Below are 23,993 nucleotides of genomic sequence, written 5' to 3'. Positions count from 1 at the left end.
CAGAATTCCCACACAACAAGATGGGCAAAATAACTTTATTACAGGGTGAGTACTCCTTTGCTGAAATACTTGGAACCAGAAGTGCTTTGGATTTTGGATTTTTTTTAATATTTACATAGTACTTACCAGTTGAGCATCCCAAATCTGAAAGTTCAAACTCCAAAATGCTCTAGTGAGCATTTCCTTTGAGTGTCTTGTCACTGCTCCAAAAGTTTTGGATTTTGGAGCACTTTGGAGTTTGGATTTTTGGATTTGAGATGCTCAACTTGTATTCACAGATAGGCAGCAAGAAGCAACCAAAGCCTAGGATCTATGGTGAGCCATTCCCCCAAGGCTCAGGAAAGCACCCCTGGGAAGATGGAATCTTGTCTGCACACGCCCCACTTTGCAGGACAGCTGAGGGCTCCCAAAAGTGCTCCTTTCTGGGTTTTTATCCCAGGTGCCACCTGGATCACTGAGCTAAAGTATTGCAAGACATCCTACTCTAGGAGGGATAAGGACGATTCCTCCTTATCTCAGGATATTGCACTCTTGGTACACTCTGCCTGAGAATTACCGAGAAAAAGAGGAAGAGCTGAGTCAGCAAGGGTCATCTGGGGACCTGTCCTCCTGCAATATTGTTAATACACCAAGTGAAGGAGGCAGACACTCAGAGGGTGTTAAGCGGTATAATTTCATATTGTTTGTAAACCAACAAATAAAGTTTTTATTATTGAATAATACAATTTTACTAATAAGGATAGCTTTTGCAGCTTGCCAGACACCTGAAGATCAAACAAATTAATGCATACGGTTGATTTGTATGTGTATAATGTGTGTGTGTGTGTGTGTGTGTGTATGTGAAGAAATTTCTATTTTTAAAATCAGCTTTAGATCCTACATTTAAATTAGTTCCTACAATCCTGTCAGAAACACTTTTTTTGAAATATGATTTTTTTAAATGTTTGGTGGTTTTGTTTTGGTTTATTTTACAAATAGGGTTTCACTAAGTCTTGGGAGAAAGTTCCCCAGCAGCTCTGCACGTCAGAGCGGAATGAAGACAGACTCTATCTCCAGAACTGTGGTAGCTTGTACGTGGCATGAAGCAGCTGTGAATGTGCTCGATTTAAGTTGTACACATATATAATCCTACATTACGTTCATAGAATAATAGGCCCAAAAGTGGCCTCACCCAGTAATAAGTTAAACCTTAGAGATCAGTAAACTGAGGCATGTGAAATGTAGTGATTTGCCCAAGATCACAATTATTTATTGACAGAGTTGGAATAAATCCCTGGTTTGGGACTTCTGGTCTGGTGCCTTTTCTACTATATATCACCCTGATATGTCAACAAATGCATGATGTGTGTGTGATAGGCATGGTGGTAGGATTTATGAATTTAGTGTGATTCAGGAAGAGGTTCCCAGAGGAGACAAGTTTTGACATATAATTTAAAAGATGGAAAGGTTGTTCTGTGGTCCACAGGACTTGGAAAGCTATTCATTCTGGTCTCAGCAAATAAGAGCCTGGGGAGGGCTGGCCACAGGGTGTACCTGTCTGGCCTCAGAGGCTCAGGCTTAGTGCCAGGCAGTTAAAAATAAGAAGGGTACAGAGGACTGGGATTACAAGCTCTGGGTCTTCAGTCCCTTTCCCCAGTCTTAAATAAAGCCAACAGAAGACCTTCCATTCAGCTGGCTTCTTCCTGCCACCATGAAGACAGCTGAGAAGCAGCAGAGATTTTAGAGACAGCTGAACCACTGCATCTGCCAGTTCAACTAAGATCCAAAGACTCTAGAAATAGAGCTACCCTAGGTCCCAGGTCTCATTTCTCATTTCTTGCCCTGGGTCAGGCAGAGTAATGATCAGTCTGCTAATTCTAATCTGTCAGAAGGCAGTCTGGTGGGATGGAAGTTTATGGACTCTGGAAGCAAGGAATTGTAGGTCTAATCCTAGCTCTGCCAGTTTATAGCTGTGTGACCTAAAATTCTTAACCTCTCTTGGCCTGACTTTATTTATCTATTGACAAATATTTACTGAGGGACAAGTACATGCCAGTCACAGAAGATTTAGGGTGAAAAAAAATTCTTCAAAAAGCTCATTTATAAAACTGAGTTTATTACATTCTCATCAGGAATTTGTTATGAGGATAAAAGGAACTAATAGTTTTATGATGACTAGGCACATTCTAGTTCAGTAAATGTTACTTCCTCCCACTAGAACAAGCTCTTATAAAGAATAATGACAATTATATTAATATTACTCTTACTTTCTAGAGCAGAGTTTAACAACCTCACCTTATCTATAACAATGTTAATTTATTTTCTTTTACTATACAGGTATTTCATAGTGAAAAAGTTCTGACGAAAAGAACATGGAGAGAAGCTGAAGCATTTTGCGAAGAATTTGGAGCTCATCTTGCAAGCTTTGCCCATATTGAGGAAGAGAATTTTGTGAATGAGCTCTTACATTCAAAATTTAATTGGTAAATACTTGTTAATTATGAAAACTTGCAGTCAAATATTCTATCTCTCAGTAATGGCTTCTGAGGGGTGAGTATCCCAAGTAGTTGTTTAAAATTCCCATATTTGTATTACACCCAAAGCCAAGAAAAATAAATATACATATAGTTTTATATTTATCTTGTACCAGGTTCTCATTTCATAAAACGAAGAACAAAGTGACAATTGTTTAGATATTTGAAATCTTTTCTTTGTGCCTCAAGTCAGAACTGTAGAGCTTTCCTGCCAAACTCAGGAATTATCTACCCCAGTGGTTTTCAAAGTGTTGTGGAAGGATCCCAGGAATCCTGGAACCCCAGGAGTATGAGAGGACCATGTAGGCAGAGCTCCTGGTTCCTTCCACGCCTCACCAGAGCAGCTCCAACCAGCTCCACTGCTGATTATTTTGTATATAATGCGATCCTATGTAAGATTTTGTTTGGAAAAAAAAAAAAAACAGTCCCAGTAATTTTTTTTTAAATTCCAACCCAACCCCCTAAGTTTTCATTTGAGGAAACAAACTTTCTCTTTTTTTTTTTTTTGTTATTATAAGGTATTTATTTATTTATTTTATTTTATTTTATTTTTTAATTTATTTATTATTATTATACTTTAAGTTGTAGGGTACATGTGCATAACGTGCAGGTTTGTTACCTATGTATACTTGTGCCATGTTGGTCTGCTGCACCCATCAACTCATCATTTACATCAGGTATAACTCCCAATGCAATCCCTCCCCCCTCCCCCCTCCCCATGATAGGCCCCGGTGTGTGATGTTCCCCTTCCTGAGTCCAAGTGATCTCATTGTTCAGTTCCCACCTATGAGTGAGAACATGCGGTGTTTGGTTTTCTGTTCTTGTGATAGTTTGCTAAGAATGATGGTTTCCAGCTGCATCCATGTCCCTACAAAGGACGCAAACTCATCCTTTTTTATGGCTGCATAGTATTCCATGGTGTATATGTGCCACATTTTCTTAATCCAATCTGTCACTGATGGACATTTGGGTTGATTCCAAGTCTTTGCTATTGTGAATAGTGCTGCAATAAACATACGTGTGCATGTGTCTTTATAGCAGCATAATTTATAATCCTTTGGGTATATCCCCAGTAATGGGATGGCTGGGTCATATGGTACATCTAGTTCTAGATCCTTGAGGAATCGCCATACTGTTTTCCATAATGGTTGAACTAGTTTACAATCCCACCAACAGTGTAAAAGTGTTCCTATTTCTCCACATCCTCTCCAGCACCTGTTGTTTCCTGACTTTTTAATGATCGCCATTCTAACTGGTGTGAGATGGTATCTCATTGTGGTTTTGATTTGCATTTCTCTGATGGCCAGTGATGATGAGCATTTTTTCATATGTCTGTTGGCTGTATGAATGTCTTCTTTTGAGAAATGTCTGTTCATATCCTTTGCCCACTTTTTGATGGGGTTGTTTGTTTTTTTCTTGTAAATTTGTTTGAGTTCTTTGTAGGTTCTGGATATTAGCCCTTTGTCAGATGAGTAGATTGCAAAAATTTTCTCCCATTCTGTAGGTTGCCTGTTCACTCTGATGGTAGTTTCTTTTGCTGTGCAGAAGCTCTTTAGTTTAATTAGATCCCATTTGTCAATTTTAGCTTTTGCTGCCGTTGCTTTTGGTGTTTTAGACATGAAGTCTTTGCCCATGCCTATGTCCTGAATGGTACTACCTAGGTTTTCCTCTAGGATTTTTATGGTATTAGGTCTAACATTTAAGTCTCTAATCCATCTTGAATTCATTTTCGTATAAGGAGTAAGGAAAGGATCCAGTTTCAGCTTTCTACTTATGGCTAGCCAATTTTCCCAGCACCATTTATTAAATAGGGAATCCTTTCCCCATTTCTTGTTTCTCTCAGGTTTGTCAAAGATCAGATGGCTGTAGATGTGTGGTATTATTTCTGAGGACTCTGTTCTGTTCCATTGGTCTATATCTCTGTTTTGGTACCAGTACCATGCTGTTTTGGTTACTGTAGCCTTGTAGTATAGACAAACTTTCTCTTATCTGTATCCACCTTGCAAGTTTACAGAACCTTGAATTCAGTGGAGTTAGAAATTCAAGCTTAAATTGGAAGAACTCTAAACTGTCTTGTGCTACCTCCCACCACATACCGTGGTCATCCACTGTCTGCATAATTCCTTCCAATTTCAGAATGCTTCTTATTTGAGAGAAAGCCCATTCCATTGCAGAAGGTTGATTTCAAAGAGCAGTTTTCTAATAAGCTAGAAATCTGCCTCCCCTCAATTTGAGCTAGAGCAAATACAGATCAAATCTATGCTATTTTCAAATATTTGAAGACAGTCATCTTGTCCCCTTCCTGTGAACCCCCCACTCCCCACTTTGGCCTCTCACTTTGGAATGTTCTGTCAGTCAGCCTGCACTGTGAGAGTATCTTCTGTGGAAGATACATGCATTACATGCATAGCTGGTTGGAGAACTCAATAGATGTGACAGACAAAATCCTGCCTCTGAGGATGTTGTGATCAGCACAACTCCATGGCTCTGTATATTTATTTAATGAAAACAACTATAATAATAGGTACTCTGCTTCGAGCGCTGGAAATCTGAAGTCTCAATGAAACACTGGCCTGAATCCCAGAGAAAAATCCCGGACTATTTTTTGAGGAAAATCCTCCTCGCCTTTCCCACAAGTTTCCTTGTAGGACATTCCCATGACAAGATTAACATGCAACATCTATCAAATTATTCATCTTCCACATCTACAACAATGACCTTAAAGCTGGGAGATTTTGACATCTCTCCATGTGAGTCTGGTGCAGCATTCTGCAGGGAAGGAAGGAGATTTTATCGTAAAATATGTTTGCAAAACAATGTACAGTCTTGGAGATTTGCCATGTTCATTAGCATCATAAAGGGTTCTAGAAGGAAGCACTTTCTTTGACCACAAATCCCTTTTTTAAGAACACTTATTGACATCCTACAGAACTGCTAGTCCCTACGGGAAATGCTGACATGAGGCCATGACTCAGGAACCTGGCTCCTCATCATACTTGGTCGGGACGCCTTTTTTACAGAGCTTTCTGGCCTCACACCAGAGCTGCTGAGTCAGACTCTCTGAGTCTGAAGAAAAGTTTAAGAAGCTTCCTGGCTAATTGGATTATCAGCCAGGTCTGAGGCCATAAATCCAAGGAATAGGTGATAGTCTCCATTGTTCAAAGTTACATTTTACTTCATTACTTTAGCTTCCTGCAAAACATATTTGCATATTCTGCCTTTGCATTTTAGTGAGGTTTGCCATATGACAACCACACACAAACTGCTTCCCAGTTTGCTTTAAGATCAAATGTCACTGTCATTTCTGTTTATGTAAGTTCTCGTGCTTAAAATGTCTCGTAGAATTTAGTCCCAAGCATCTATCATATCATAGTTTTTCAATATCTGATCACAAAAGCCGTATAATATGAGCCAGGCACAGTGGGTCACAGCACTTTGGGACACTAAGGTGGAAGGAACACTTAAGGCCAGGAATTCAAGATCAGCCTAGGCAGCATAGTGAGACTCAGTTTCTACCAAAAAAATTTCACAATTAGCCGGGTGTGGTGGCCACACCTGTAGTCCCAGCAAAACCTAGTTCGAAGTTACAGTGAGGTATGATTTTGCCACTGCACTCCAGCTGGGCAACAGAGCGAGAACCATCTTTAAAGAAAATATTTAAAAATTCTTGACTGGGCACAGTGACTCACACCTGTAATTGTAGCACTTTGAGAGGCCAAGGCAGATTGCTTGAGCCCAGGAGTTAGGGAACAGCCTGGCCAACATGGTAAAAACCCCATCTCTACCAAAAAAATACAAAAAAAAAAAAAATAGCCAGGTGTAGTGGCACACGTCTGTAGTACCAGCTGAGGAGACTGAGCTGAGGTAGGAGTATCAGTTGAGCCCAGGAAGAGGAGGTTGCAGTGAGCCAAGATTGTGCCACTATACTCCAGCCTGGGTGACAGTGTGACCCTGTCTCAAAAAAAAAAAAATTATCAATAACTGTGTATATTTCACTTTATTCCCAGATTACCAGAGAATTCAGTCAAATCTGATGCTTAATTATAGCAAACATACCAGATCTCATAGTTAGCAGCTATAGCAGGTATGCTGCTTTTCCTTCCTATGGCACTGCTTTTCTATTTCTATTTTATTAGTCAGACATACACACACACGCACACGTATGCACATACATATGTGTTTATTAAATGTTATACAATTTCAGGAAACTGATGAAGAGAAAGTAAATACCATTTCATCTTCCAGGAGCCAGTATATAGCAGGGAAGACATAGATCTCTGAATTCAGTGAGGAAAGACAAAGTTCACAACACCAGGAGAGAGACATGGATTTTCAGCCTATGCCATGGAGATTAGTGTGCTTGGCTTAAACAGAAGGTGGCCATTCTCACCTTCTCCCAACCTTAAATATAAGGTGTCATCATGACAGTGCCCAGCTGGGCACCAGTGATCTCTTGGATTTCTAAGCTGAATTTGCTTTTAATTTGTGTCATCCAGGCAGAGTAGCTGACACATCTGAGAAGGAATTCCTCAGAATAGGTTTGCTTCTCTGCACAAAGGAAAATAAAGTATCTTTCCTGACATCTGAATCTTTTAAATCTTTGATTCTTCAAAATTATTCTCAGAAAATGATCTTAGTGAGATGGTTCATTGCACAATTAGGCTTTATCACTCGATTGATTGAGGACTCTGTGGACACATTTGTACTCTGCCTCATAGAGGGGAAGGTGACTCTCTGTGGAGCTTCTCGCCAAGTCTAAACCAATGGTGATGACTGAAGTTAATCTACCATGGCTCAGGGTGACTGGCTTTAGAATTATTTATGTTGATATCTGAAAAAAAAAAAAAAACCTGTGTGCCTTTTATTCAGTGAAGATGATGATGGCTGACTTTCAGAGAATACATGAACATTTAACAAAAGAACAACAAATCAAAGCATAGTAAAGTAGAACAAATAGTATAGTGAGGTAGTAAACACACAGTAAAGTAGCGAAAGGTCCTCTTGGCTAGAGATGTTCCAAAATTTCTTACCAATTTTCTTTTCATGTGTTCTTGTCCTGACTGAAAGGCTTTGCTATTCCTGATGAGAAACTCATGTTCTCAATAAAAGCTGACTTTTCCCCAATTGTATATCACCTGTGAGCAAACCACACAAACCAAGAGAAATAGAATGTGAGGCTTATTCTTCTCTCAGTTCATGTCATAGCACAGCGTTTTGCACATTTAAAATGTTCATTGCTTGTTGACTTGATCAATCCTGCCAGTAGCATCAGCTGTTTCCTGCATACATAAATATTTTTGAATATTTTTTTAACCTTTCACATAATGCTGTAAATTTGATGGGAAAGGCAAAGCTTTTGTTTCTTCTCTTCACAGGACAGAAGCAAGGCAGTTCTGGATTGGATTTAATAAACGAAACCCACTGAACGCTGGCTCGTGGGAGTGGTCTGATAGAACTCCTGTAAGTCTTTTCGAACTGGAGAAAAGGGATGGATTCCAAACAAGTGGCCCCAGAACCACGTGGTAAACCAAGAGAACCTAGAAATGATGGCCAGAGCTCCCATGACAAAACTGCACCAGACCTTGGTACCAGGAGAATTATTTGGCAAGGTCCGGGGAAATGTTTGCTAGCCACATTGTTCTGAGGCCATTGTACAATCTCAGCCTGAAAAAGTATCAAAAACCTCCAAAAAGTCTCCCCAAACCAACCTGAAAAAGAATAAAAAACCTCCAAAAAGTCCCCCCCCCCCAAATCATCTCCCATATGAAGAGTCTCTCTGGCAGAGAAGCAGCTATTCTTTTAAATAACACAACTCCCTTTACCCTGTACCTCCCTATCCTGCATAGCACCTGATGTCTGAGTATGGGAACCTTGTCCGTGTCATAATGAAAGGAAGATTATTTTGGAGAATTATTTTTCATTTACCTCACTCTGAAAGGACAGTAATGCAAGTTTTAGAAATATCACCTTCTAGAGCAAGTTGTTCCAGAAGAAAAAAAGTCTTGCTTTTCATTCATTCCCATACTTGCAAACCTCTATGAAAGACAGAGAGAACTCACTATTGCGTTTTTTTTTTTTTTCAGTTGCAATCGGTAATTCTCACATTTTTCTCAAAATGACAGGGAAAAAAACTGAAGTAGTATCCTAGATTGAAGTGGGATCCATCCTACGGCACATGAAAAATCACATTATTCACTTTCACCTGTGAAATGGGGCGACTCCTGAGAGACCGCAGTGAGCACTTCATGCAACTGCTGTCGATTGAGTCCTCATGTTGTTCTGAGCACCGAGCTGAATGCACTCCTACATGATCTCATTTCATCCTTACAATAACTCAGTGTCATGGGTATTAGAATGATTAAGTGGTTTGCCTAAAATAATACATAGGAGAGCCAGGATTTGCACACAGGTTGTCTGACTCCAAAGTCACAATGCTATAATATCTCATGGTTGGCAAAATATCAGTAGCCAAACTTTGAAGTAGTAAAGAACAATAGAGAAAGCCCCGTACCAAGGTGGTGTTCAAATTAGTGTCAAGGAAGAGGTTTATAGGAGAGAGTAGGAAGAGATTTTAAAGATCATTCAGCCCCACTAATCTATTTTGCTGATAGAGAAACCAAGGCTCAGAAAACAGAAAAGGCATAGCAGGGTCAACTTGCCCCATAAATGGCAGCCACTACATAGGACAGCTGGGTGGTTCAAGTCAATATAGTACTTGAAAAAGAAAATGTGATACATAGAGGTTGAGAACACTTTCTTTTGTTTTAGTGTAACCAACTCATTAGTAATAGGAGAGAAATAGACAATCTGGCTCAGAATAAATTAGATAAGGCCGTGAAGCAGGGGCTGAGCTTCTCACCAATATCTGCTGAACAAAATGAATTCAAATCACACCATTTTCTGAATCTGAGGCTATACATACTTAAGATAGATGAATTATTGCATGACGGTGTACATGTTTGAGGAAGAACATAAGGGATTTAAAAGCATCCTTTTTTCCCCCAAATTTTTACCCCAATTTTACTTGTCATCCATCCATTCTTCGGTGAGGTAGTCATTAAATAATTGAGAAGGTTGAGTCTTTAATACCCTTGTAATATGAATTATATGAGTTATGTGGTCGTTCATGGAAAGTGACCTGATAGATTCCTGATTAAAGCTAACTATGGCTCAGAATTTAGTTATTAGAGGCAAAAAACTTAGCATATGTTCAAAGTAATCAAAATCAAAGTTAATACCAAGATCTGGCACACCCTTGAGTCCCTAAGTCTACCCAGGATCCCAAGGCTAGAAAATGTTCCCAGTTGGAAAAAAGTGCAAAAAAAAGCTTGCGTTTCATTTGTTCCTTCTGGAGAAAGGAGTAGCGTACCTTTTTTAATTTTTATTTTATCTATTTATTTATTTATTTAAGACGGAGTCTTGCTCTGTCACCCAGGATGGAGTGCGGTGGCTCGATCTCTGTTCACTGCAAGCTCCGCCTCCCAGGTTCACACCACTCTTCTGCCTCAGCCTCCCCGAGTAGCTAGGACTACAGGCGCCCGCCACCACGCCCAGCTAATTTTTTGTTTTTATATTTTTAGTAGAGATGGGTTTTCACCGTGTTAGCCAGGATGGTCTCAGTCTCCTGACCTTGTGATCCGCCCGCCTCGGCCTCCCGAAGTGCTGGGATTACAGGCGTTAGACACCACGTCCGGCTTTTTTTTTTTTTTTTAAGCATCTTTAAATTTTAAAAGCTAAATATTGATTAGCTTGTTCTTCACAAATGTGAAATAACCTTCAACTAGAATGACATCCAGACATTTCTGAAGCTTCCTGTAGAAGCCTATAATGCTTATGTACAGGGATGCCCTTTTTGATCTGTTGAAACTTTGTGGGGGAATCATCATTAAGAAATAATGAACTTCATCTGCTGCAGGTTGTCTCTTCGTTTTTAGACAATAATTATTTTGGAGAAGATGCAAGAAACTGTGCTGTTTATAAGGCAAACAAAACATTGCTGCCCTTACACTGTGGTTCCAAGCGTGAATGGATATGCAAAATCCCAAGAGGTAAAAATATAATAAGATCTTTGCTATGTGTTTGATTTCTAATAATCTCTAGTACTTTCTCAGTTTAAACACCCCAAACCACAATATCAACAACCTGCATGATAAACTAAATTACACTATTTTAGCAAAAAATGTTTCTATACGAAATGAGAAAAAGCGACACCAATGCAGGATGCCAAGGTAGTTCACTGGGAACTGAGGTAACCAGCTAATATTCCAGAACATTTATAATGCAAGTATAGTCTGGGAGAAATGTCACTTTGACATTACAAAGTAAACGGAATTACTTGTACAATGAGTAAGTGGAAGCACCTAGTACAGTGTGTGACACACAGTGGCCTCAGCAAGTGCTCATGTCCTTCGTTCTTTAATCAGAAGCCTCCCTGGAGCCTCCTCTTCAAGTGTGAGAACTCACCACATATTCCAAACAGCACAATGTACCTGTTTTAAAGTGATATTTTAAAAGATGAAGGACAAAATAATGTGTTTAGAGCTGAAGTAATTCACAGACAATGCACTTGAGAAGCAAGATCAGTCAAAGTGATTTGCTTTCACTTTGCAGATGTGAAACCCAAGATTCCCTTCTGGTACCAGTACGGTAAGAACGACTCTGCAGCTCTTGAATTTCTAATTATTAATGTATACCATATAAGTGCTACTATATAGCATTAATGTGTTGTTATATTTCTCAAATCAAGCGTCTCTTTTCTTGTGTCAACCTCGAGCTAATTTGTTCAAATTAATAATTAATAAATGTAGTCATTAAATATGGTTAAGGACTAGTATCGTCAATCATTTTTATGACATGTGGTTTTAGAATATGTATCTATCCCTGATCTTTTAATCCTGGTGAAGGTATCTTGCAAGAGATAGACCAAGGAAAAAAAGCAAGTTATTTATCTATTTATGTGCACGTGTCTGTGTGTGTGTGCGGGGTGTGTGTGTGCAAATTTGTGTGTGTGTGTGTATACAATTATTTTTAATGCTGAGTGACCAAATCACAAATTTGGGGTGAATCCTAGCATGCCTATTTATCTTTTCTGCATTTTTTCACTGTTTCTTTTTCTTTCAGATGTACCGTGGCTCTTTTATCAGGATGCAGAATACCTTTTTCATACCTTTGCCTCAGAATGGTCGAATTTTGGGTTTGTCTGTAGCTGGCTGCACAGTGATCTTCTTACAATTCATTCTGCACATGAGCAAGAATTCATCCACAGCAAAATAAAAGCGGTACTTGAACATAACTTACCACGAAAAATTCAGAGTTTAGCACCTTCTTTTGCCCTTAGGATGGAGGGAGGGATGGTTTTCTCGGTTTGACTTCGGATATTTATTTAAATTTCAGTAAAAGCCATAGATTTCAGTAAAACCATAGATTTTTGAGAATTTTTTTTCCTGTTATAGAGATTAAGAGAAAATAATGGAGATACAGATTTACTCTATTGCTCAGTCACTTCCCTCCTCTTCACTCTTTGTTAGCAATAATGGTGAGCATGTCGAGATTGTTTCATGAGGTTCTACAGACCCAAATTCCTATCTTCATGGAGTTTATATTCTCGTCTGGGAAGAAAGACCATAATCAATGCGAGTAAATAGAATTATATAATATATTAGAAAAAAAAATAAGTGGATAAACACCACAGGGGAAAATTAAGCTCAAATGAGAGATGAGGAATACCCGGGGGGTGCCTGGCAGTTTTAAAGCTTCAAATCTTACAAGAGTACATTATTTTTAAGTTTGTAAAGACTAATATACAGAAAATAGTAAGGAGTAGTTTTCTATTTCAACTTAAGGTAGAGAAAGGCTACTTAATTGCTTGCAGAACTAAGCTAGTAAGAAAGAAACATGCAAGACCTATTAAATAATAAAATAAACTGGCCAAGAATAGTGTACTTGTCAGTGTGTTCCTTCAGTAAGCATTCATTAGCGAGTATGTGCCAGGCACTGGGGTATTTGTCAAAGATGCAAAAATGTATGCGATACAGTCTCTGTTTTTAAAAAGACTGGATATATATACTTTAAAACATCGTGTTGTAGACAATAAATACGTACAATTTTATCTGTCAATTTTTAAAACATAAATTAAATTTAAAAAATAAAGAAGCTGGAAGTGATATGATGTAGTAAACAGAAAGGGCACAGAGAGTACAAATTACAATGGAGGCATGAAGGCAGGAAATCCTCACTCCCAACTTTCCCTTGGAAGTTTTGAAAGCAAGAAAAAGCCATTTTCTTTTCCTGTAATTTAATCATATTTCATGATCTTCAGGAATCCTTTCTAGCCCTATCATCTTTTTATATCTTTGTAAGTTGACTATAAAATGAAGCCCTGTGTTAAAGCATCCTAGACTTGAAAAAGAAATGTCTTTCCTCACAGTTTATGGGGATTTACTGTCTCTGTATCCTGTCTGTTGCACATACAGCCCATGAGGTACGAGCAGGTCAGGACTCCTGCTACATTCTGATGGAGAAGCCGAGAAAAAGAGAAGTTAGATGACAATCATGTGGTCCCACAGACACTCAGTGGCAGAACAACTACTAGATCTGGAATGTTCCCCACCATAAATTTGTACACTATTTTGTCACCCTTCCACTCTTACAAATGGAACACTCAAGCCAAAACCATAATGTTCAATATGAGCATGTTCAATTCCATATCATAGTGTCGGAAAATACACATTTCTTGAGCCAGACACCATACTCCTCACCTCAGAGGGCAATAACAAGAGACCAGATGAATGACTGAAAACTAATCCACAGGCATGCAAAGTATACATCCCAAAAAGAGCTGATATTTGGCCATACTTACCATAACTGTGTCAGGTACTATAATAAGTACTAAAGTGTAATCTTCCCAAGAACCCTCTGTGGGAAGTCTATTATTAGTACATTTTACAAGTGAGGAGGCTAAGACTTCAAAGAGGTTAAGCAACTTGGTTAAGTTAAGTGGTGGAATTTGGAAAGAAACCCAGGCCATCTTACTTATCCAGTCATTTAAAAACCCTACACGGTGCTGCCTGTGACAGTGGAACAGCGGTGTCAGCGCATGTAAAAGCACAATGTCTTCATTACATCAAAATGCTAGTTCCAAAATCCCCCCCAAAACATGGCTGCCAGCTTTGTCTCAGACATGAACAATGAAGGGCTTCTTTGATCTTTCCAACGGAGCTTAGCTCTGCTGGGAACTTCAGTAGATCTTCTGTCTTCACCTTTCCCCTTAATTCATCTCCTAATCTTTGGAAGCTGGGAAGCCAGTGGGGATGGCAGAGTTAATGCCTCCCATAGAAGGCAAGGGTGAAAACCCACAGGCTGAGCAGTTTGATTCATCATAGCCACTGCCATGATCTAGTTGAGGATTCTGATCTCAAATCAGACAAACTTTATGGTGCCTCATATGGCAAAATTGTCACCTGGCCTATGACCATGTTGATGTAGAATGCCGCATCAGTTTCATGGGTAAGGGGCTGACTAATCTCCCCACTGTGCTACAAAAGAAAATTATGGGAAGGTATAGGATTTGAATACTGAGAACGGGGCCAGGGGGACTGTCCTAGTCTTTTCAGGCTGCTATAACAGAACACTATAGACTACGCAGTTTACAAACAACAGAAAATTATTGCTCACATTTCTGGAGGCTGGAAACTCAAGATCTCGGCATTGGCCGACTTGATACCTGGTGAATGCCCACTTCCTGGTTCATATATATACTTATAGAGTGGAAGGGGCAAAGGAACTTTCCAGAGCCCCCTTCTAAGGGCGCTAATCCCATTCATGAGACGCCCCCACGGCCATCATGGCCTTATCACCTGCCACTTGCCTTGTAATATATCACCTTGAGAGTTAGGATTTCAATATGTAAATTTTAGGGGGAGACAAACATTTAGTCTATAGCAGGGTCCAAGGGGAAAGGATATCAAATTGGAAAGAAGAAAGTTGTAGCTTTCCAAGAAATTCTTATTTGTGCATAATTTGTGCCTACCTTGGGCACTTAATGTTGGTGGTGGTGATAGTGGTGTTCACATTTTGTAAGAAAGAAACCCTATACCTAAGAACATCCTACTGGAATGGGTCAATCCAGAAGTTATTTCATTCCATGACGAGGAGCAAGATGTGTAGAGATCATTCCACTCACTTCTGTCTCACATCTATCTTATAAATGTAGGAAGAGCACAAATAAATAATTAAATATTTTTAAAATTACATATGTGCTTTGTATGGCTCCCCTAAAAAGAGCAGTGATTAGAATTGTGAAAAACAAAACTAACATTTAGTAGCAGTGTCAAAAAATTAATTATGAGCAAGAAAGCTAGATACAATTTTAAAAACCCAAAGCAAATAAATTTTAATGAAATGTTTCCATCTTGGAAAAAGAATGTCAATTTTTCTCTCCCACTCTTTGAGTAACAGAAGACCGTAAAGCATAATCAGAGTGAATTTATTTTTTGAGCCATCTTGATAATCACATTAATGCTGAAAAAAAGCTGCAAGCACTTTAGGACTTGTTTGACACAAACTACTAGCTAATTAGTCCTCTTGTCTGACATTTTTACACCGTTTTGCAGTATTGTCATTTTGAAACGGCAATTTACCATTCTTATTAAATTTTTATTTCTAAATGCTTCTTATAATACATATCAAATCTATTAGTCCTTCTCCAAAATATCATTTTGTCATTCTTGATGGGAGCATTTTAAAAGATGACAGGTTATTCTTCCTTATATTGCTTTATGGATTAATGTATTGACTGTCACTGTGGGGTTTTGTTTGTTTGTTTGTTTTTGGTAAATGCTGTTTCCATATGATGCTAACTATAATGGCTGTTTGTGTATACCAAAACATAGTTGATGTTATAAAATGCATGTTCATATGACATTTTTTAAGCCCTGAGCTTACTTCTCTATCACATTTCTTTATGCAAACGCATATTAATAAGTCTTCTATTGTTGTGGCCTTCCTAAGCTAAAATTTCAAACATCCATTTTCACATTGGATGTTCCATTCTGGATATCTTTTAGTATCTCCTATGAAGTTCAGTTCTGTGCCATATCACAACAGGTTGTGATGTGCCATGTGGAGGTTACCATGCCATAATTGAGGTGGTAATAAATATGCCACTTAAGATGCAGCGGTTATAATTCCTCTTTAGAGGTCCTTAATTGGGGCAGAGAACAATCCAGGCCATGATTTCCAGTCCTGTGGCACATGAAACCTCTTTAGATTGAATGATTGAATGAAATTGTTGTGGTTCCCCCACTGAGTTCACAGCCAGTCTCAGTGGACCCATTCCAAAGTCTGACAATGGGAATCTGAATTCAGCCTGTAAGAACACGTCCAGGAAACAACACCTCAGGGATCCAAAATTACAGTTGTTCCATCTTGCATTATTCTCAAATTGCTGATATGACAAACAGCCACGCTGTTTACAGAATAAAAATACCTGTTTATAAATTAGATTGTTAGAGGACTATTGGGTTCTGTTGTATGGAGAGCTGAAATTCCTATGGAAAAATAATATCTCTTAACATTTCTTCCCATGTCTTTACAGAAGAAATGAGAGTACAAATTTAAATATATAATGCCTTCAAATAAACAGGATTTTTGCATATAAAAATTAAGTTGCAGTTCAACATACACCACCCACACACCCCTCCACCATTAAGTATACTGATTTACAGGTCTTAGAAAAACCCTTACTGCCTCTTCCTCTTTTATAGTAAAAGAGGGAATTGCAATTTCCTGGGTCATAACTCAGTACATCTGCCCTAACGTGTGTGTGTGTGCGCGCGTGTGTGTGTGCGTGCACACACGCACATGTGTGCAGATGCATGCACATGGTACTTTAATTTTATACTTTATTGTACTTAGGTCCCAGTGATTAATAATGGTGTAAAATTAATAAAATGTAAAAGGATTATTTTCCTTTTGTTATTGTTGTTCAAGTCTTCTATTTCCTTACTAATTTTTACTACCTTTATTCTGAGCACTACAACATTACTAATACAATCTTAGATTAAATGGGTTTTTTTATTGATGATAACTATATCACTCTGTTAACATAAAATTTATAATCTATTAAAATTCCAATTTTTTGTTAAACAGTTTAATTTTATATAAAAAAGTACATATTTTGAAATGTGTCTATGTTGACACATATAAATCTGGTTTCTTTTTTTATTATTATATTTTAAGTTCTGGGATACATGTGCAGAACGTGCAGGTTTGTTACATAGGTATACATCTGCCATGGTGGTTTGCTGCACCCATCAACCCATCATCTACATTAGGTATTTCTCCTAATGCTATCCCTCCCCCAACCCCCTACCCCCTAACAGGCCCCAGTGTGTGATGTTCCCCTCCCTGCGTCCATGTGTTCTCATTGTTCAACTCCCACTTATGAGTGACAACATGTGGTGTTTGGTTTTCTTTTCCTGGGTCAGTTTGCTGAGAATCATGGTTTCCAGCTTCATCCATGTCCCTGCAAAGGACATGAATTCATCAAAAGGATAATTTTCTAGTTGTCAAACACTGGGCGTTCTGTAGTATTCTTTTGTCCTATATTGTGTCTCTCTATTTGAATGGGAAGGAAAGCTTATACTGTTTAAAGCTTAGCAATCAGACTAATACCTAAAATCAATATCTTTACACTAATGATGCCTTGATACCTTAAATGGTTTTTCAAATACATGTGACATATGCAATGAATTATAAATCACGGAGAGGGTAAATCACTGAGAGGATAAGCCAATAAATTTTTATCAGAAAATGAATTCATTTTCTAATATTACTTTTTAAATCCTTCTTAGAGAGTTAGAAACACTACTTTTCAAGTTGTATAAAACTAAAATTATTTTCCATGTTTGATTCCAGTTTTTCTTCATAACGAGGAGGGAATATTTTAGAATAATGAAGTTTCAGGTTTTCTCAAGATGCTAGGCCTTAGTATACTCTTCCTTAGATAACTGGGTAAAATACTGAAGAATAGAAAGCCACTAGCAGCAACCCCATTAATCTTAATAGTGAAAAAGGAAAACAAGTAGAATAAATGCTGACTTTTTAAATTTCTTTTAATAGCTATCAAAGTATGGTGCAAGCTGGTGGATTGGACTTCAAGAAGAAAGAGCCAATGATGAATTTCGGTATGAACCTAGATTCATTTGCATTTAATTTTGTTTGACAGGTTTTATTTGCAGAATGATTGGATTCAATTTTAGTGATCAATTTGTTGAATACCCTTCAAACATTAACTTATAAATTTTCACTTCTCTAACAAAGACGTGAGAGGTTTTTAAAGAATACACTTATGAAACCATCACAACAATCTAGCCATAAACTTATCCATCACTTCCAAAAGCTTTCTCTCCTGCTCTGTTCATTTATTTATTTATTCACTAATTCATTCATTTTTATGATGAGAACACTTAACATAAAATCTACCCTCTTAGCTGGGCGTGGTGGTTCACACCTGTAATCCCAGCACTTTGGGAGGCCAAGGTGGGCGGATCGCCTGAGCTCAGGAGTTCGACACCAGGCCAACATGGAGAAACGCCGTCTCTACTAAAAATACAAAAATTAGCCGGGCGTGGTGTGATGCATACCTGTAGTCCCAGCTACTTGAGGGGGCTAAGGCAGGAGAATAGCTTGAACCCAAGAGGCAGAGGCTGCAGTGAGCCAAGATTGTGCCACTGCACTCAGCCTGGGTGACAGAGCGAGACTCCATCTCAAAAAAATATCTACTCCCTTAGAAAAACTTTAAGTATATGATACAATATTGTTAACTATAGGCACTATGCTGCATATGAGTATTTTTTAAATTTAATAGAATATTATATCCTCAATCCCTACCTCAGAACGCTAAGAATGATGTTGGAGACTGGACATGCAGAATGAGAGAAGACCTTAACATTTTTAATCTTCCCACAGCTGGAGAGATGGAACACCAGTGATATACCAGAATTGGGACACAGGAAGAGAAAGAACTGTGAATAATCAGAGCCAGAGATGTGGCTTTATTTCTTCTGTAACAGGTTATTTTATTTACCCATTTTTGGGTTTATAATACAAACTGATAATTTTCAGGAGACTTAAAGTCTTTTCCTTGCATCACTTCCATGAGAAGTTTCTGTTTATTTCTCTTTTCATTTGATGTGTTCAGTTTTGTCTGCCATAAGGCTTAAGGATGGACATTTTTTCTGTTCAATCCATGTATTCATGTTCTCGGAAATAATTTACATCTGAATAAGTCCTTCCTCATAAATCAAAACAGCACCAGAAATGGGCCCAATAAAACTGTTAAAAAAAAAAATGCCTGACAAATACTTTTCCCTATGACATTTCAATGGAAGCACTTAAAAAAAAATCTATTCCTATATGCAATTTATAATGGGCCAGAACTTTAACATCTGTGAAATTTACTTCCATTGTCCTATTTAATAAATGTTTTGATTCAAGTCAATATTCTTTTTTTCTTTTAATACCTGGCATCAATTGTTGCCTGCTTTAGAATGGCAACTGTTTGCAAGTTGGATTTAGAAGCACATTTAGGTTGAAGGTTGGTTTTTTTAATTCTCTTCGTCAGTGCAGTGTAGTTAGGTTGATTGTCCACTCATTCCCCTTCTTTCTAACCATAAAAGATAATGATATCCGTTACTCTAACAGATTCATAACCAACCTGTGCCCCAGACCAGGAGAGGGATAAACATGGAAAATAATTTTGGGTGTGAGGGCCTCTGCAGAGAGTTAGGAAAGGAAAATCCATGTGGTTAATCAGCTTGCTTTTACCAGCAGGTGTCACAACAGCCTACAGAAAGGACTGTTTTGAGAGTCTGGGAGAATAGCAGCTAATCTGCATTGAAAATAGCATTCCAGCCCCTCCTTCAAAATGCCAACATCTTTTGGACTCATATTCCTGATCTGGAAAACTGAGCCTGCCCTTGCAATTGGCATGCATTCTGCCCTGTTCTGGAATTTATGACTTGGATGCCAATACAATACATTCTATAATCTTTATTCTGAAAATATAGCTCTTCTAAATTTAAAAAAAAAAAGCAGTCAGTTTGTCGGAGGCTGAGGATTTGAGGATATATCTTACTGAAGACAAGTCTATATGTGAGTCTGTTTTATTTAAGAGTCAGTGTTAAGAAATGCTATTTTCTTGGAAGTTCTTGAGTTAATTTTTCTAAATTATTATATTTTCTAAAGAATTATAAAGTAGAAATTATCTACTGTTTTAGAATCTTTTTCCTCTCTGTACATTGAAGTTGAAGGTTTTAAAATGAAATTGTTACCCTACGAAGTATTCTTTTGCTACACAAGTCAAATACTCTTAAGATTTTAATCAGTTCTGGCTGGGCGCGGTGGCTCAAGCCTGTAATCCCAGCACTTTGGGAGGCCAAGACGGGTGGATCACGAGGTCAGGAGATCGAGACCATCCTGGCTAACACGGTGAAACCCCGTCTCTATTAAGAAATACAAAAAAAAACTAGCCGGGCGTGGTGGCAGGCGCCTGTAGTCCCAGCTACTCGGGAGGCTGAGGCAGGAGAATGGCGTGAACCCGGGAGGAGGAGCTTGCAGTGAGCTGAGATCCGGCCACTGCACTCCAGCCTGGGTGACAGAGCGAGACTTCGTCTCTAAAAAAAAAAAAAAAAAAGATTTTAATCAGTTCTATGATTCAAATTGCAGTATTTATTTAGATTTTTTTAATTTGTAAAATTTCTACATTCTTACATTTAAATGACTGATTTGGCCCCTTGCCCAGTTAACTGTTGTCCCTAGAGAAATCGGTCATCAGTAGTTTAGTTCAGTTTCTAGATTTTAAAAAATAAATTATGAAAAACCACAGCAGTCATAAAAATAGCGATCGATAGAGAATGGCTTCAAAGAATTGCCGCTGTTCCTAAACCGTTTCAACCCATTTCCTCCTCCAGGACTCTGGGGTAGCGAAGAGTGTTCAGTTTCTATGCCTAGTATCTGTAAGCGAAAAAAGGTTTGGCTCATAGAGAAAAAGAAAGATACACCGAAGCAACATGGAACGTGTCCCAAAGGATGGCTGTATTTTAACTATAAGGTAAGCTTGCTTTTCAAAAGTTGCCTTTGTTTCACTTTTGTAGACACTAATTTTGGAAAGTGTTCAAAAAGTAGAAGTGGCTTTTAAAAGCTATGAGTTGACCATAGGACCTGGAATGTGTTTGTCACAATTTTCAAGAAATTTTTCAAGAAATGTGAGTTTTCCATTTAGTAACAAATCTTTTGGAACAAAAAATTTTTGTCAAAAACAGCCTGGATCCTGCCCCTCATTTCTATACTCAGTTTTACCATTGGCATAGCCATTTATTGTGCTGTATGAATGTTCCATTAGGTGTGACATACGTGTGTATGCATGTGTGTGTGCGCTCATGTGTGTGCGTGTGTGTGCACATGTGTATGTGTGTGCCTACATGCCTGTGTGTCTAGGTTCTGCTCCCAAATAAGCTGTAAATTTCAGAGGACCCGGACTCCAACTCCTACTCTTGTGTTTTCCCTGCCTGGAGCTGGCATACAGCTCTGCCCACTAGTGAATTGAGGGACTAATAACTTAGCTTGGTCAATGTCATCTGGAGCCTCATAAAGCTGGTGCTTCCATGCAGATTTGAATTAAGAAAATGAAATTGCCAGTGGGGATATTTTAAACCAGATTTATTATTTCTGATGCTGCCTTCAATTAAGGCCTAGACTTTCCCTCCACTCCTCATATTTTATAATAAAATAACTTTGTAGGCCTTAGGTGGAAGTAATTAAAATGCATCCCAAATTATAATTGTTTAACTCTTAGAAAATTAAAAAACCCAAACTGTGTCATCATTTCATATGCTAATATGAAATTCCTCTTCAACTGTGGACAGCCAATTTTTAATCTAAGTGTTCAGTTATATTGGCAGGGCTTTCTCTCCTTTGTGATCTTCCTCCCATTGTTAATTTGAGAAATGAGGCCGCTTGGATTTTTCACACATCCATTGAGTACCCACTAGATATTGTGGCACTGATTTTTAATTTTTTAAATTTCTGGTAAATACAATATAGAATTCACCATTCTAACCATTTTTGTTTACTGTTTACTAGTGTTAAGTGTCATATACTCACACTGTCATTCAAAAAATCTCCAGGCCTTTTCCATCTTGCAAAACTGAAACTCTACCCATTAAGCGACTCCCTGTTCTTCCTACCCCGAACCCCTCGGCAACTACTGTTCTACTTTCTGTGTCTTTGAATTTGACTACTTTAAATACCTCATGTAAGTGGAATCAGACAGTATTTGCCTTTTTGTGACTGGCTTATTTCACTTAGCGTAATGCCCTCAAGGTTCATCAACACTGGCATGTGACAGGACTTCCTTTTGACAATATTCCATTGGATGGATAGACTACATTTTGTTTATCCGTTCATCCATTGGTGGACGTTTGAGTTACTTCCCCTCTTAGCTAATTGATTTTATGTGTATTTCTTGTATCACTGAATTTTAAAAATATATAGAATTACTATCCTCATTTTACATATGAGAAGACAGATGCTAACAAAATTGTATGACTTTTCTGAAACTTCACAGTGAATAAGCATCAGACCAAGATGCACTTTTTGTTTTCTGACCCTGAGTCTGGTGGTCTTGCCCCTTTCCTACGCCTGCCATTTCACATTGGCACTTGAGGACGGCTACTCCAGAAATGCAAATTAAAACAACAATGAGTGATTTGCCACTACACAGCTACTAGAACGGCCCACATCCATAGCACTGACAACACTACATACTGGCAAGGAAGCCGAACAACGGGAGCTCTCATTCACTCCTGGTGGGAATGCAGAATGGTACGGCCACTGTGGAAGACAGTTTGGCAGTTTCTTACAAAACTAAACATACTTTTACCATTTGATCCAGCAATCACACTCCTTGGTATTTACCCAAAGGAGTTGAAAACTTATATACACGTTAAAACCTGTCCATGGATATTTATAACATCTTTATTCTTAATTGCCAAAACTTGGAAACAATTAAGATGTCCCTAGTAGGTGAATGAATAAACTGGTACAACCACACAACAGAATATTACTCAGTGCTAAAAAGAAATTAGCTATCAAGCCTTTAAAACACATGGAGGAAACTTAAATTCATATTACTAAGTGAAAGAAGCCAATCTGAAAAGCCTACAATACTGTATGATTCCAACTATATGACATTCTGGAAAAGACAAAACTAGAGAGACAGTAAAAAGATCAGTGGTTGCCAGGTGTTGCAGGAGGGAAGGATGAAGTTGTGGAAGATTCTTAGGGCAGTGAAAATTCTCTGTATGATACCACAATGATGGATGCATGTCATTAGACATTTGTACAAACTCATAGAATGTATAACACAAAGAATGAACCCTAATGTAAACTATGGACTTTGGTTGGTTATGATGTGTTAATGCGGGTTCATCAATTGTAACAGATGTACCATTCTGGGGTAATGGGATATGTTGATAATGGGGGAGGCTGTGTATGTGTGGATCAGGGAATATATGGGAAATCTCTGTACCTTCCTTTTGTGTGTGTGTGTGTGTGTGTGTGTGTGTGTGACAGACTGTCACTCTGTCACCCAGGCTGGAGTGCAGTGGCATGATCTCGGCTCACTGCAACCTTCATCTCGCAGGTTCAAGTGATTCTCTTGCCTCAGCCTCCCAAGTAGCTGGGGTTACAGGTGCCTGCCAACACGCCTGACTAATTTTTGTATTTTTAGTAGAAACAGGATTTCACCATGTTGGCCAGGCTGGTCTCGAACTCCTGACCTCAGGTGATCCGCCAGCCTCGGCCTCCCAAAGTTGTGCCTTTACCTTCCTCTTAACTTTGCTGTGAACCTAAAACTGCTGTTTAAAACGTGAAGTCTTTAATAATTTTTTTTAAAACAAGAGTTGCCGTATCAGCTTAGCCTCATGATACAATGAGCTCAGCAACACTGTGAGGTATTTTCTAGAGTGGTGTAATTGCACTCTAAAACTTTATGATAGTATTGAGGTACACTATTTTTTAATCATTGATACTTTCTGTATACTTCCTATTTTCTGAAACTATAAAATCTTGCTACCAGGTATAAATTATTTTCACATTTCAGTATGAGAAACTTGTAGATAATATTCAATAAGACACTGAGTATTACTAAGTCTTTTATTAAAACCTTTGGCAATTAATTTTTTAAAGCATTTTTATGGTCATAAATAATGTGACACAAAATTTGCCATTTTAACCATTGTCAAGTGTACAATTCAATGGCATTAATTACATGTACAATGTTATACAACCATCATCTCTATTTCCAAAACATTCTCACTATCCCAAACAGAAACTCTGTAACCATTAAGCACTAACTTCCTGTTCCCCATCCCCTGGTAACCTCTAATCTATTCTCTATCTCTATGAATGTGCCTATTC

At 38.3% G+C, this 23,993-nt stretch overlaps 1 protein-coding gene across 4 annotated transcripts in view; it reads left to right on the top strand.

Moving 5' to 3' along the window:
* PLA2R1 (phospholipase A2 receptor 1) overlaps positions 1-23,993 on the top strand; it is a 129,343-nt gene that overhangs the window by 74,129 nt on the left and 31,221 nt on the right. For all 4 annotated transcript variants that reach the window (XM_009182309.4, XM_009182310.3, XM_003907525.4 and 1 more), the window contains exons 13-20: positions 2,317-2,462; positions 7,889-7,973; positions 10,429-10,561; positions 11,124-11,159; positions 11,634-11,791; positions 17,634-17,698; positions 18,483-18,586; positions 20,486-20,625. In XM_009182309.4, the coding sequence (XP_009180573.2) occupies positions 2,317-2,462; positions 7,889-7,973; positions 10,429-10,561; positions 11,124-11,159; positions 11,634-11,791; positions 17,634-17,698; positions 18,483-18,586; positions 20,486-20,625 (867 nt within the window). The remainder of the gene's footprint in view (positions 1-2,316; positions 2,463-7,888; positions 7,974-10,428; positions 10,562-11,123; positions 11,160-11,633; positions 11,792-17,633; positions 17,699-18,482; positions 18,587-20,485; positions 20,626-23,993) is intronic.

The sequence above is a fragment of the Papio anubis genome, chromosome 10, assembly GCF_008728515.1.
Source record: "Papio anubis isolate 15944 chromosome 10, Panubis1.0, whole genome shotgun sequence".
Lineage (NCBI taxonomy): Eukaryota > Metazoa > Chordata > Mammalia > Primates > Cercopithecidae > Papio > Papio anubis.
Note: the sequence above shows the minus strand (reverse complement) of the source record. Positions and strands in the feature narration are given on the sequence as shown.